The sequence below is a fragment of the Lipotes vexillifer genome, unplaced genomic scaffold (genome assembly GCF_000442215.2).
Source record: "Lipotes vexillifer unplaced genomic scaffold, Lipotes_vexillifer_v1.1 scaffold131, whole genome shotgun sequence".
NCBI classification, from domain to species: Eukaryota; Metazoa; Chordata; class Mammalia; order Artiodactyla; family Lipotidae; genus Lipotes; species Lipotes vexillifer.
In genome coordinates this window covers 1,930,689-1,943,891 of record NW_006782866.1, presented here as the reverse complement: position 1 = coordinate 1,943,891, position 13,203 = coordinate 1,930,689, and the positions used below count along the sequence as shown (strand labels likewise).

General features: G+C 42.3%; 1 protein-coding gene and 1 pseudogene across 1 annotated transcript in view; both read left to right on the top strand.

The window, feature by feature from the left end:
• The window catches only part of ITSN2 (intersectin 2), a 139,413-nt gene that overhangs the window by 114,503 nt on the left and 11,707 nt on the right, over positions 1-13,203 (top strand). The window contains 2 exon segments of the mRNA XM_007455500.1: positions 1,580-1,686; positions 2,951-3,134. Coding sequence (XP_007455562.1) covers positions 1,580-1,686; positions 2,951-3,134 — 291 coding nt within the window.
• Positions 7,808-9,393, top strand: LOC103074412 (importin subunit alpha-1 pseudogene; annotated as a pseudogene).

The window sequence follows — 13,203 nt, the reverse complement described above, 5'->3', positions numbered from 1 at the left end:
GCTCTGACTAGCACAGAAGGTGAACAGGGGCCAGGCGCTCTCCCCATCTCAGGCCAGCCTCTTAACCACTTGGGCTTGGTTATTCTCACCCTGCGCACCTCACAAGACACTCTGAGGGGTGAGGCATCATGTTGGGGTCAGGGGGTTAGGGTAAAAAGCACTGCCCGCAGGCAAGGGCTTCACATTACCGTTCCCATGGAGGGCCCCAGAGGACCCAGCCATCTCATCCTCTGCTTACCTCACTGAGGCTGGCACAAAGCAGGCAAATAGAACGAATAAACAGTAACATAAATTAATCAGCGAGTGAAAGAACAGACAATCAGATGCTTTCCCTGTCCTTCAGGAGCAACCTCAGAGCAGATCGGCCTTGTTTCCAGGGCTCTCTCTCATAGGAGTGTCCAGACATCTTCAGTCTGATTCTGGAACCGTAGAGGTTTAGAGACGTTAGTTCATAGCACTTTTATCTGAGTTCTTTGAATCCATGTTCAACTCAATGCAGTAAACATTAATTTAGAACAGTTTCAATGGAGGGTAACGTCATGTGTATTTTGGAGAGATTTCACATGAGTTGTCTCAGATGACCTCACCATTTCCGTAAGGCTTTTAAAGTCATTCCCTAGTTGTTTAGTGGAAACTTGAACTTAGAATCAAAAAGTTGTTTTAGTTCTGGCTCCTCCACATTCTAGCTTTGTGACCTTGAGCAAATTACTCTCTCAGCTTTTATTTCTTCGTGGGTCAATTGGGAATAATAATACCTGACTCAGCATGACCTACATCATCTATGAAGTTAATTGAGAAACCCACACACACACGTGTGCATGTACACACACACAAGCATATGCATGTATGTGCATATCAGAACTTTGTGAAACCTTAAGTGCTATGGATTACCAAAGTGTTATCATTTAACCCCTGAAATCCACATGTGCTTGGTGGCCAGTCTTGAGGATAGGATAAGGCATCACTCTTTCTTCTGGTGCACTTCTCACAAACTGCTTCCAGACCCCTGAGGTGCTCAGCCTGACAACGGTCATGCTCCCTCAGTTCTGCAGGCTCTTCCAGTGTGGGGGTGCCTTATGCCCATGGTTTATTTAACCTGTATAACACCCTGAGGAGGTAGGTATGAGAATCTCCTCTTCTTGATGAGACTGCTGGATTCAGTCCTTAGAATCAGCCCTGATAGGAGACGAAATAGCAAAAAGTAGGGAAATTTTGCAATTTAAAATTTAACAGTCACAATATGTTTATTTAAAAGTGCCATGATCTTCCTAGTTTTAGTGTATGAAGATAATGTTTTAGTTTTTTTTTTTTGTGGTATGTGGGCCTCTCACTGTTGTGGCCTCTCCCGTTGCGGAGCACAGGCTCCGGACACGCAGGCTGAGCGGCCATGGCTCACGGGCCCAGCCACTCCGCGGCATGTGGGACCCTCCCGGACCGGGGCACGAACCTGCGTCCCCCACATCGGCAGGCAGACTCCCGACCACTGCACCACCAGGGAAGCCCGAAGATGTTTTATTTAGACCACACAGGCTGTGTACTGCACTTGAGCTGACTTCTTTCCCTTGTGTTCTGAATTTAGGTTTTTCAGAAACGAATGGCAGAACCAGGTTTTCTCACTGAAGGAGAAACGGCCTTGATCTTTGTTAACTGGAAGGAGCTCATCATGTCGAACACGAAACTGCTGAAGTGAGTCGTGAGCATCACCTGTCCTTGCAGCAGACGCCCCCAGCCCCAGGGCTGAGACTCATACCTAACTCTCTGCAGCTAGGGCTGCTTAGCAAAGAACTTTCACTGTTTTCTGTTCCCTCGGGCTTTTTTTTTTAATATAAATTTATTTATTTTATTTTTGGCTGCGTTGGGTCTTGGTTGCTGCGCGCGGGCTTTCTGTAGTTGCGGTGAGCAGGGGCTGCTCTTCATTGCGGTGCGCGGGCTTCTCGTTGCATTGGCTTCTGCTGCAGAGCCTGGGCTCTAGGCGCGCGGGCTTCAGTAGTTGTAGTGCACGGGCTTAATAGTTGTGGCTCGCGGGCTCTAGAGCACAGGCTCAGTAGTTGTGGCGCATGGACTTAGTTGCTCCGTGGCATGTGGGATCTTCCCGGACCAGGGCTCAAACCCATGTCCCCTGCATTGGCAGGCGGATTCTTAACCACTGCACCACCAGGGAAGTCCCTCCCTCAGGCTTTTAATTTTATCATCATTTTATGAAATGCTCTCTAACTCTGAAATGCATAATTATTGAAGTAAAGAAATATAACAAAATATTTGATTAAGCAAAGGAAAAATTAAATCATTAAACAAACAATATATCAACATATGGTTCTAAAATATACTTGACTCTGCATCAGATAGAGTCAGGAGAGAAGCTGCAGCTCATGGCCTAGACATAACTGGCTGGTCTGGCACTCTCCTAAGTCCAGTGTGAAATTCCATTCCCTGTGGTGATTTTCTGTCCCTTACGCCCGTGAGGACAGGCTCCTGTGGGCAGGCATGAGCAATCCCAGCGCTTGCTGCCTCTCCGCCCTCCTTGGGGCTCGGCAGCTCTCTGGGAACGATGCCGCCTCCACACGTGGCCTCTGTGGGCTCCTGCTCCCTTTTTTCCCTTACAGAGGGTGAAAATTTCTTTGTTCTTGGTTCAGCTGAAAACAAGTTAGAAAATTTTCAAAAGGAACTTTGCTAAGATACTAAGCTGAATCCAAAACAATTCCAGAGACCTAGGAACACCCAAGTGCACAGACTTGATTTTCTTCTTCTTTCTAGCAGCTCCCCCAGGTTGGCTGGGCAGGCAGGGCTTTAGGCCCTCGCTGCCTTCTCCTCCTGACTTTTCCCTCACGGTGCCAGAGATTTTTAGGTAACTCACTGGTTGTCATTACCGTTAGTCTCGCAAGGTATTCATCCTTCATTTGCGAAGCACATTCAGTTAGAAATGGGAAGTGAGAGTGTGTGTTGGTTGCAGGGCCTTGCGAGTACGGAAGAAGACCGGGGGTGAGAAGATGCCCGTGCAGATGATTGGGGACATCCTGGCAGCTGAGCTGTCCCACATGCAGGCTTACATCCGGTTCTGCAGCTGTCAGCTGAATGGAGCAGCTCTTTTACAGCAGAAGACAGATGAACACGCAGACTTCAAAGAATTTTTAAAGGTAACTCCATTCTGGGAATGTAGGCAGGTCAGCCTTGTTCTGAGCCAGGAGGCAGGGTTGTGTGGCGGCATGGTGGGGAATCTCAGCAGTGGAGAAGACCATCTCCATCACCTTCCAAAGGAAACACAGATATGGCAAAGAATTTTCTGATTGCTTTGAGTTGCCTTTCATGTTGAATTGATTTTTCTTGGCACTGGGACCATGATTTTGCCCATCTTAAATAGCAGAGGGTTTTTTTAAGCCTACTTACATAAATCAGCTACCTTATACTCCAGAAAAGTCCAGAATGTCACTTTCTTAATTTTGTAAATTGTATTTATTTTATACCCATCTTATTCCAGAAGGAATATAAAATAGCTTACTTAAACATATAAAATGCAACAAGATAAAATAAAATTTAAAATAAGTGGATGGGGAGTTCCCTGGTGGTCCAGTGGTTAGGATTTGGTGCTTTCACTGCTGTGGCCCGGGTTCAATCCCTGACAGGGGAACAGAGATCCCACAAGCTGCATGGTGTGGCCAAAAAAAAAAAAGTGTATGAATAAAATGGGACAAAAGGAAATGAGAGTAGGAAAGAAAATGGTGACACCAGGAATTAGGATAATAAATAAAAAGCGCATCTGTGATCCTATATATATACAAGAAGTGTACGCAGCTGTCATAAAACCTTCCAGAAACCAATGAGAAGACAGAAAACAATTGGTTCCATGATGCCATGGTCATAAATTAAAAACAAGCAGCTGGTAAGGAGAAGTAATGCTAGAACTGTACTCAGAAAGTACACTATGTATATATTCACTGTATATAATATAATGAGTCGGCAGCAACCTTACAATGATACAGCAATGAGCTTCATATGTCCGGTTATATCACAATAGAAAATCACATTTTGATAAGTCATTTTTATTGATGTTGTTCAGTAATAGAAATATTACTAAACATGTTAAAATGGTGAGGGAAATGAAAGAAAAATCTGTTTTCTTGGTTTTTTTTGCATTTTTGTTGTTGTTGTGAAGTACCGTTATATTGGGATATATTATACAGCCACAGTAGTACTTTATGAGAAAGTGCATAATTTTAATATTTTTATTATCAGAAAAGAATGGAAAAATAAGCATAAAATATAAGATATATAGGCAGAAGATAAAATTCTAAGAGGAAAATAGAGGAAGTAATAAAGATAAAAGCACAAATGATATCAATATGCCTGCAAACAGGCAAAGTGAAAAGAACTGATAAAATATAACTCCACTAAATCTAATAGAAAAAGAGAAAAAAAAAACACAAGTAAAAACAAGAATAGATACAAAGTTATTTCTTAAAAGTGTATGTAATTCAAAATATATGGTAATAAATATAAAAACATTAACAAAACTTATAGTGTTCTATTAAAGTTTGAAAACTGATTCAATAAGAGTAGAACGTCAGGCTTCCTGGTGGCACAGGGGTTAGGAATCTGCCTGCCAATGCAGGGGTCACGGGTTTGATCCCTGGTCCGGGAAGATCCCACATGCTGCGGAGCATTTCAGCCCGTGTGCCACAAATACTGAGCCTGCACTCTAGAGCCCACTAGCCACAACTACTGAGCCCACGAGCCACAAGTACTGAAGCCCGTGTGCCTAGAACCTGTGCTCTGCAACAGGAGAAGCCACCGCAATGAGAAGCCCGCACACCGCAACCAAGAGTAGCCCCCGCTTGCTGCAACTAGAGAAAGCCCACACACAGCAACGAAAACCCAATGCAGTCAAAAATAAATAAATTAAAAAAAAAAAAAAAGAGTAGAACATCTAGAGAGAGTCGGGCTCGTGCCATCTTGCCCCCACCATCCGCACCCAGCCACCCTTTCCCTTTAGACACTCTCAGCCCCCCACCTGCCCCTTTCCAAGCATGTCCCAGGCCACCGCCGCAGAAACCGCACCATCTCTACCCGCACATTCTCCGTGCGGGACGTGCAGCCAGGTCCACAAGTATTCTTAGAGCAGAGATGAGCTATCTGGAATAAAGCCAACAAGTGAGCTGTCCATTTAAGCCACAGATGAATAACACTGCAGCCAGCCCAGTGTCTACTGCCACTTCAAGTAGTGGAAGAAGTACAGGGAAGTCTACAAGCTTTACAGCAGAATTGCAGAGTATGACGTTTTTGCTTACAGATTAAAAACTTGAACATAGACCTGCAACCATAAAACTCCTTTAAGAAACCATAGGTGGTTTTCTCTAGGTGATTCTAGGAGGCCTCTTCATGAAATGGCAGTTTTGGTAGAAGATGTAGTACACACTCAGTTAATTAACCTCCCGTGTGGCTGACAGGGTCTTGGTGCTCTGGCCTGGTGTCAGGCCTGAGCCTCCAAGGTGGGAGAGCCGAGTTCAGGACATTGTACCACCAAAGACCTCTCAGCCCCATGTAATATCAACTGGAGAGAGCTCTCCCAGAGATCTTCGTCTCAACGCTAAGACCCAGCTCCACTTAACAGCCAGCAAGCTCCAGTGCTGGATGCTCCATGCCAAACAACTAGCAAGACAGGAACACAGCCCCACGCATTAGCAGAGAGGCTGCCTAAAATCATTCTAAGTTCACAGACACCGCAAAACACACTGCCACATGCAGCCGCATCCACCAGAAAGATAAGATTCAGCCCCACCCACCAGAACACAGGCACCAGTCCCCTCCATCAGGAAGCCTACACAATCCACTGGCCCAACCTCACCCACTGGGGGCAGACACCAAAAACAACAGGAACAACGAACCTGCAGGCTGTGAAAAGGAGACCCCAAAGGGGTCATAAGTTACACAAAATGAGAAGCCAGAGAAATATGCAGCAGATAAAGGAGCAAGGGAAAAACACACCAGACCAAACAAATGAAGAGGAAATAGGCAGTCTACCTGAAAAAGAATTCAGAGTAATGATAGTAAAGATGATCCAAAATCTTGGAAATAGAGTGGAGAAAATACAAGAAACGTTTAACAAGGACCTAGGAGAACTAAAGAGCAAACAGACAATGATGAACAACACAATAAATGAAATTAAAAATTCTCTAGAAGGAATCAATAGCTGAATAACTGAGGCAGAAGAACAGATAAGGGACCTGGAAGATAAAATAGGGGAAATAACTACCACAGAGCAGAATAAAGAAAAAAGAATGAAAAGAATTGAGGACAGTCTCAGAGATCTCTAGGACAACATTAAATGCACCAACATTCAAATTATAGGGGTCCCAGAAGAAGAAGGGAAAAAGAAAGGGGCTGAGAAAATATTTGAAGAGATTATAGTTGAAAACTTCCCTAACATGGGAAAGGAAATAGTCAAGTCCGGGAAGTGCAGAGTCCCATACAGGATAAATCCAAGGAGAAACACGCCAACACACATATTAATCAAACTATCAAAACTTAAATACAAAGAAAAAATATTAAAAGCAGCAAGGGAAAAGCAACAAATAACAAACAAGGGAATCCCCATAAGGTTAACAACTGATCTTTCAGCAGAAACTCTGCAAGCCAGAAGGGAGCAGCATGACATATTTAAAGTGATGAAAGGGAAAAACCTACAACCAAGATTACTCTATCCAGTAAGGATCTCTTTCAGATTCGACAGAGAAATTAAAACCTTTACAGACAAGCAAAAGTTAAGAGAATTCAGCACCACCAAACCAGATTTACAACAAATGCTAAAGGAACTTCTCTAGGGAGGAAACACAAGAGAAGGAAAATCCTACAAAAACAAACCCAAAACAATTAAGAAAATGGTAATAGGAACATACATATCGATAATGATGTTAAATGTAAATGGATTGAATGCTCCAACCAAAAGACATAGACTGGCTGAATGGATACAAAAACAAGACCCATATATATGCTGTCTACAAGAGACCCACTTCAGACCAAGGGATGCATACAGACTGAAAGTCTGGGATGGAAAAAGATATTCCATGCAAATGGAAATCAAAAGAAAGCTGGAGTAGCAGTTCTCATATCAGATAAAATAGACTTCAAAATAAAAACTATTACAAGAGACAAAGAAGGACACTACATAATGATCAAGGGATCAATCCAAGAAGAAGATATAACAATTGTACATATTTATGCACCCAACATAGAAGCACCTCAAAACATAAGCCAAATGCTAACAGCCATAAAACGGGAAATCGACAGTAACACAATAATAGTAGGGGACTTTAACACCCCGCTTTCACCAATGGACAGATCATCCAAAATGAAAATAAATAAAGAAACACAAACTTTAAATGACACATTAGACAAGATGGACTCAATTGATATTTATAGGACATTCCCTCCAAAAACAACAGAATACACTTTCTTCTCAAGTGCTCATGGAACATTCTCCAGGATAGATCATATCTTGGGTCACAAATCAAGCCTTGGTAAATTTAAGAAAATTGAAATCGTATCAAGTATCTTTTCCAACCACAACGCTATGAGACTAGATATCAATTACAGGAAAAAAAACTTTAAAAAATACAAATACATGGAGGCTAAACAATACGCTACTAAATAACCAAGAGATCACTGAAGAAATCAAAAACTACCTGGAAACACCGTCCTCAGACTGACCATGGTGGACATTTTGAGGGCAGCTGATCCGCAACCTGTGTGCCCCGCACCACTTCCTGTGGAAGCTTGAGCCAGCTGTGTAGCTTTCTCCCTTTGTCTCATAACCATGTCCACCAGTGAGAATTCTAATTCACCAGCTGCCCGCCTTAACAGATTCGAGAACAAGGGGAAAGACAGTACAGAAATGAGGCAGCACTGAATAGAGGTTAATGTGGAGTTCTGGAAAGCTAAGAAGTATGACCAGATGCTGAAAAGGAGAAATAACAGCTCTTTCCCAGATGCTGCTGCTTCTCCACTGCAGGAAAACCACAACAACCAGGGCACTGTAAACTGGTCTGTTGATGATATTGTCAAAGGCATAAATAGCAACCATTTGGAAACCCAGCTCCAAGCTACTCAAGCTGCTAGGAAACTGCTTTCTAGGGAAAAACAGCCCCCCACAGACAGCATAATCTGGGCTGGTTTGATTCCAAAATTGTGTCCTTCTTGGGCACAACTGATTGTAGTCCCATTCAGTTTGAATCTGCCTGGGCCTCACTAACATTGCTTCCGGGACATCAGAACAGACCAAGGCTGTGGTAGATGGAGGTGCTATCCCAGCATTCATTTCTCTGTTGGCATCTCCCCATGCTTACTTCAGTGAACAAGCTATATGGGCTCTAGGAAACATTGCAGGTGATGGCTCAGTTTTCCGAGACTTGGTTATCGAGTATGGTGCAGTTGACCCGCTGTTGGCACTTTTGGCCGTTCCTGATATGTCATCTTTAGCATGTGCTTACTTACATAATCTTACCTGGACACTTTCAAATCTTTGTCACAACAAGAATCCTGCACACTGCCTTAGATGCTGTTGAGCACATTCTTCCTACTTTAGTTCATCTCCTGCATCACAATGATCCAGAAGTTTTAGCTGATACCTGCTGGGCTATTTCCTACCTTACCAATGGTCCAGTGAATGGATTGAAATGGTTGTGAAAACTGGGGTGGTACCCCAACTTGTGAGGCTTTTAGGAGCTACTGAATTGCCAATTGTGATTCCCATGCTAAGAGCCATAGGGAATATTGTCACTGGGACAGATGAACAGACTCAGGTTGTAATGGATGCAGGAGCACTTGCCATCTTTCCAAGCCTGCTAACAAACTCCAAAACTAATATTCAGAAGGAAGCTATGTGGACAATGTCAAACATCACGGCTGGCCGCCAGGACAATATATAACAAGTCGTAAATCATGGATTAGTCCCATTCCTTGTTGGCATTTTCTCTAAGGCAGACTTTAAGACACAAAAGGAAGCTGTTTGGGCTGTGACCAACTATACAAGTGGCAGAACAGTTGAGCAGATTGTATACCTTGTTCATTGTGGTATAATAGAACCATTGATGAACCTCCTAACTGCAAAAGGCACCAAAATTATTCTGGTTATCCTGGATGGCATTTCAAATATCTTTCAGGCTGCTGAGAAACTAGGTGAAACTGAGAAACTTAGTATAATGATTGAAGAATGTAGAGGTTTGGATAAAATTGAAGCTCTACAAAACCATGAAAATGAGTCTGTGTACAAAGCTTCATTAAACTTGATTGAGAAGTCTTTCTCTGTGGAAGAAGAGGAAGCTCAAAATTGTGCCGGAAACTACCTCTGAAGGGTATACATTCCAAGTTCAGGATGGCACTGCTGGGACCTTCAGCTTTTAGATTGTACCTCTGAGGCATTAAGTTGTTTGTTGTGTACTATGTTTGTACTATGTACTATGGTAGAAGTTTGTCTTACTGTTTCTCTACTAAGAACTCTTTTTACATGTGGTTTGTTATTGTAGCACTTTTTACAAAGAAACTATGCTTGAATAGTTCCAAACTGTACATACTGTATGAAGCTTCTCCTCTCAATGGGTTTCTTATTTCTATTTGGGATTTCATATCTTGCAGTGTCCTGTAAATAAAGATTAAATTCCACCCTTTTCTTTACTTCAAAAAGAAAAATTACCTAGAAACAAATGACAGTGAAAACTCGATGACCCAAAACCTATGGGATGCAGCAAAAGCAGTTCTAAGAGGGGAGTTTATAGCAATACAATCCTACCTCAAGAAAAAAGAAAAATCTCAAATAAACAACCTAACCTTACACCTAAAGCAATTAGAGAAAGAAGAACAACAACCACAACAAAACCAAAGTTAGCAGAAGGAAAGAAATCATAAAGCTCAGATCAGAAATCAATGAAAAAGAAATGAAGGAAACAGTAGCAAAGATCAATAAAACTAAAAGCTGGTTCTTTGGGAAGATAAACAAAATTGATAAACCATTAGCCAGACTCATCGAGGAAAAAAAGGCAGAAGACTCAAATCAACAGAATTAGATATGAAAAAGGGGCTTCCCTGGTGGCGCACTGGTTGAGAGTCCGCCTGCCGATGCAGGGGACACAGGTTCGTGCCCCGGTCCGGAAAGATCCCACATGCCACAGAGCAGCTGGGCCCGTGAGCCATGGCCGCTGAGCCTGCACGTCTGGAGCCTGTGCTCTGCAACAGGAGAGGCCATAACAGTGAGAGGCCCACGTACTGCAAAAAAAAAAAAAAAAGAAAAAGAAGTAACAACTGACACTGCAGAAATACAAAGGAGCATGAGAGATTACTACAACAACTATATGCCAATAAAATGGAAACTATATGCCAATAAAATGGAAAATGGAAATGGACAAATTCTTAGAAAAGCACAACCTTCTGAGACTGAACCAGGAAGAAACAGAAAATATAAGCAGACCAATCACAAGCACTGAAATTGACACTGTGATTAAAAATCTTCCAACAAACAAAAGCCCAGGACCAGATGGCTTCACAGGTGAATTCTATCAAACATTTAGAGAAGAGCTAACACCTATCCTTCTCAAACTCTTCCAAAATATAGCAGAGGGAGGAACACTCCCAAACTCATTCTATGAGGCCACCATCACTCTGATACCAAATCCAGACAAAGATGTCACACACACAAAAAAAACTACAGGCCAATATCACTGATGAACACAGATGCAAAAATCCTCAACAAAATACTAGCAGACAGAATCCAACAGCACATTAAAAGGATCATACACCATGATCAGGTGGGGTTTATCCCAGGAATGCAAGGATTATTCAATATATGCAAATCAATCATTGTGGTACATCATATTCACAAACTGAAGGATAAAAAAAAACATATGGTAATCTCAATAGATGCAGAAAAGCTTTTGACAAAATCCAACACTGATTTATGATAAAAATTCTCCAGAAAGTAGGCATAGAGGGAACCACTTCCACATAATAAAAGCCATATATGACAAACCCACAGCCAACATCATTCTCAGTGATGAAAAACTGAAACTATTTCCTCTAAGATCAGGAACAAGACAAGGTTGCCCACTCTCACCACTGTTATTCAACATAGTTTTGGGAGTTTTAGCCACGGCAGTCAGAGAAGAAAAAGAAATAAAAGGAATCCAAATTGGAGATGAAGAAGTAAAATTGTCACTGTTTGCAGATGACATGATACTATACACAGAGAATCCTAAAGATGCTACCAGAGAACTACTAGAGCTAATCAATGAATTTGGTAAAGTAGCAGGATACAAAATTAATGCACAGAAATTTCTTGCATTCCTATACACTAATGATGAAAAATCTGAAAGAGAAATTAAGGAAACACTCCCATTTACCATTGCAACAAAAAGAATAAAATACCTAGGAATAAACCTACCTAAGGAGACAAAAGACCAGTATGCAGAAAACTATAAGACACTGATGAAAGAAATTAAAGATGATACAAACAGTTGAAGAGATATACCATGTTCTTGGATTGGAAGAATCAACGTTGTGAAAATGACTACTGCCCAAAGCAATCTACAGATCCAGTGCAATCCCTATCAAACTACCAGTGGCATTTTTCACAGAACTAGAACAAAAAATTTCACAATTTGTATGGAAACACAAAAGACCCCAAATAGCCAAAGCAATCTTAAGAAAAACGGAGCTGGAGGAATCAGGCGCTCTGACTTCAGATTATACTACAAAGCTACAGTAATCAAGACAGTATGGTACTGGCAAAAAAAACAGAAATATAGATCAATGGACCAGGATAGAAAGCCCAGAGATAAACCCACGCACATATGGTCACCTTATCTTTGATAAAGGAGGCAATGGAGAAAAGACAGCCTCTTCAATAAGTGGTGCTGGGAAAACTGGACAGCTCCATGTAAAAGAATGAAATTAGAACACTTCCTAACACCAAACACAAAAATAAACTCAAAATGGATTAAAGACCTAAATGTAAGGCTAGACACTATAAAACTCTTAGAGGAAAACATAGGCAGAGCACTCTATGACATAAATCCCAGCAAGATCCTTTTTGACCCTCCTCCTAGAGAAATGGAAATAAAAACAAAAATAAACAAATGGGACCTAATGAAATTTAAAAGCTTTTGCACAGCAAAGGAAACCATAAGACGAAAAGACAACCCTCAGAATGGGACAAAATATTTGCAACCGAAGCAACTGACAAAGGATTAATCTCCAAAATATACAAAGAGCTTATGCAGCTCAATATCAAAAAAACAAACAACCCTTGGGGCTTCCCTGGTGGCGCAGTGGTTTAGAGCCTGCCTGCCGATGCAGGGGACACGGGTTCGTGCCCCGGTCCGGGAGGATCCCACATGCCACAGAGTGGCTGGGCCCGTGAGCCATGGCCTCTGGGCCTGCGCTTTGGGAGAGGCCACAGCAGTGAGAGGCCTGCGTACTGCAAAAAAAAAAAAAAAAAAAACCACCCAATCCAAAAACAGGCAGAAGACCTAAAGAGACATTTCTCCAATGAAGATATACAGATTGCCAACAAACACATGAAAGGATGCTCAACCTCACTAATCATTAGAGAAATGCAAATCAGAACTACAATGAGATATCCCCTCATACCGGTCAGAATGGCCATCATCAAAAAATCTACAAACAACAAATGCGAAGAGGGTGTGGAGAAAAGGGAACCCTCCTGCTCTGTTGGTGGGAATGTAAATTGATATAGCCACTATGGCGAACAGTATGGAGGTTCCTTAAAAAACTAAAAATAGAATTACCATATGACCCAGCAATCCCACTACTGGACATATACCCTGAGAAAACCATAATTCAGAAAGAGACATGTACCACAGTGTCTATTGTGCAGCACTACTTACAATAGCCAGGACATGGAAGCAACCTAGGTGTCCATCAACAGATGAATGGATAAAGAAGATGTGGTAGATATATACAATGGAATATTACTCAGCCATAAAAAGGGGGCTTCCCTGGTGGCGCAGTGGTTGAGAGTCCACCTGCCAATGCAGGGGACACAGGTTCGTGCCCCGGTCCGGGAAGATCCCACATGCCGCGGAGCAGCTAGGCCCGTGAGCCATGGCTGCTGAGCCTGCACGTCCGGAGCCTGTGCTGTGCAGCGGGAGAGGCCACAACAGTGAGAGACCCGCGTACAGCAAAAAAAAAAAAAAAAAAAAA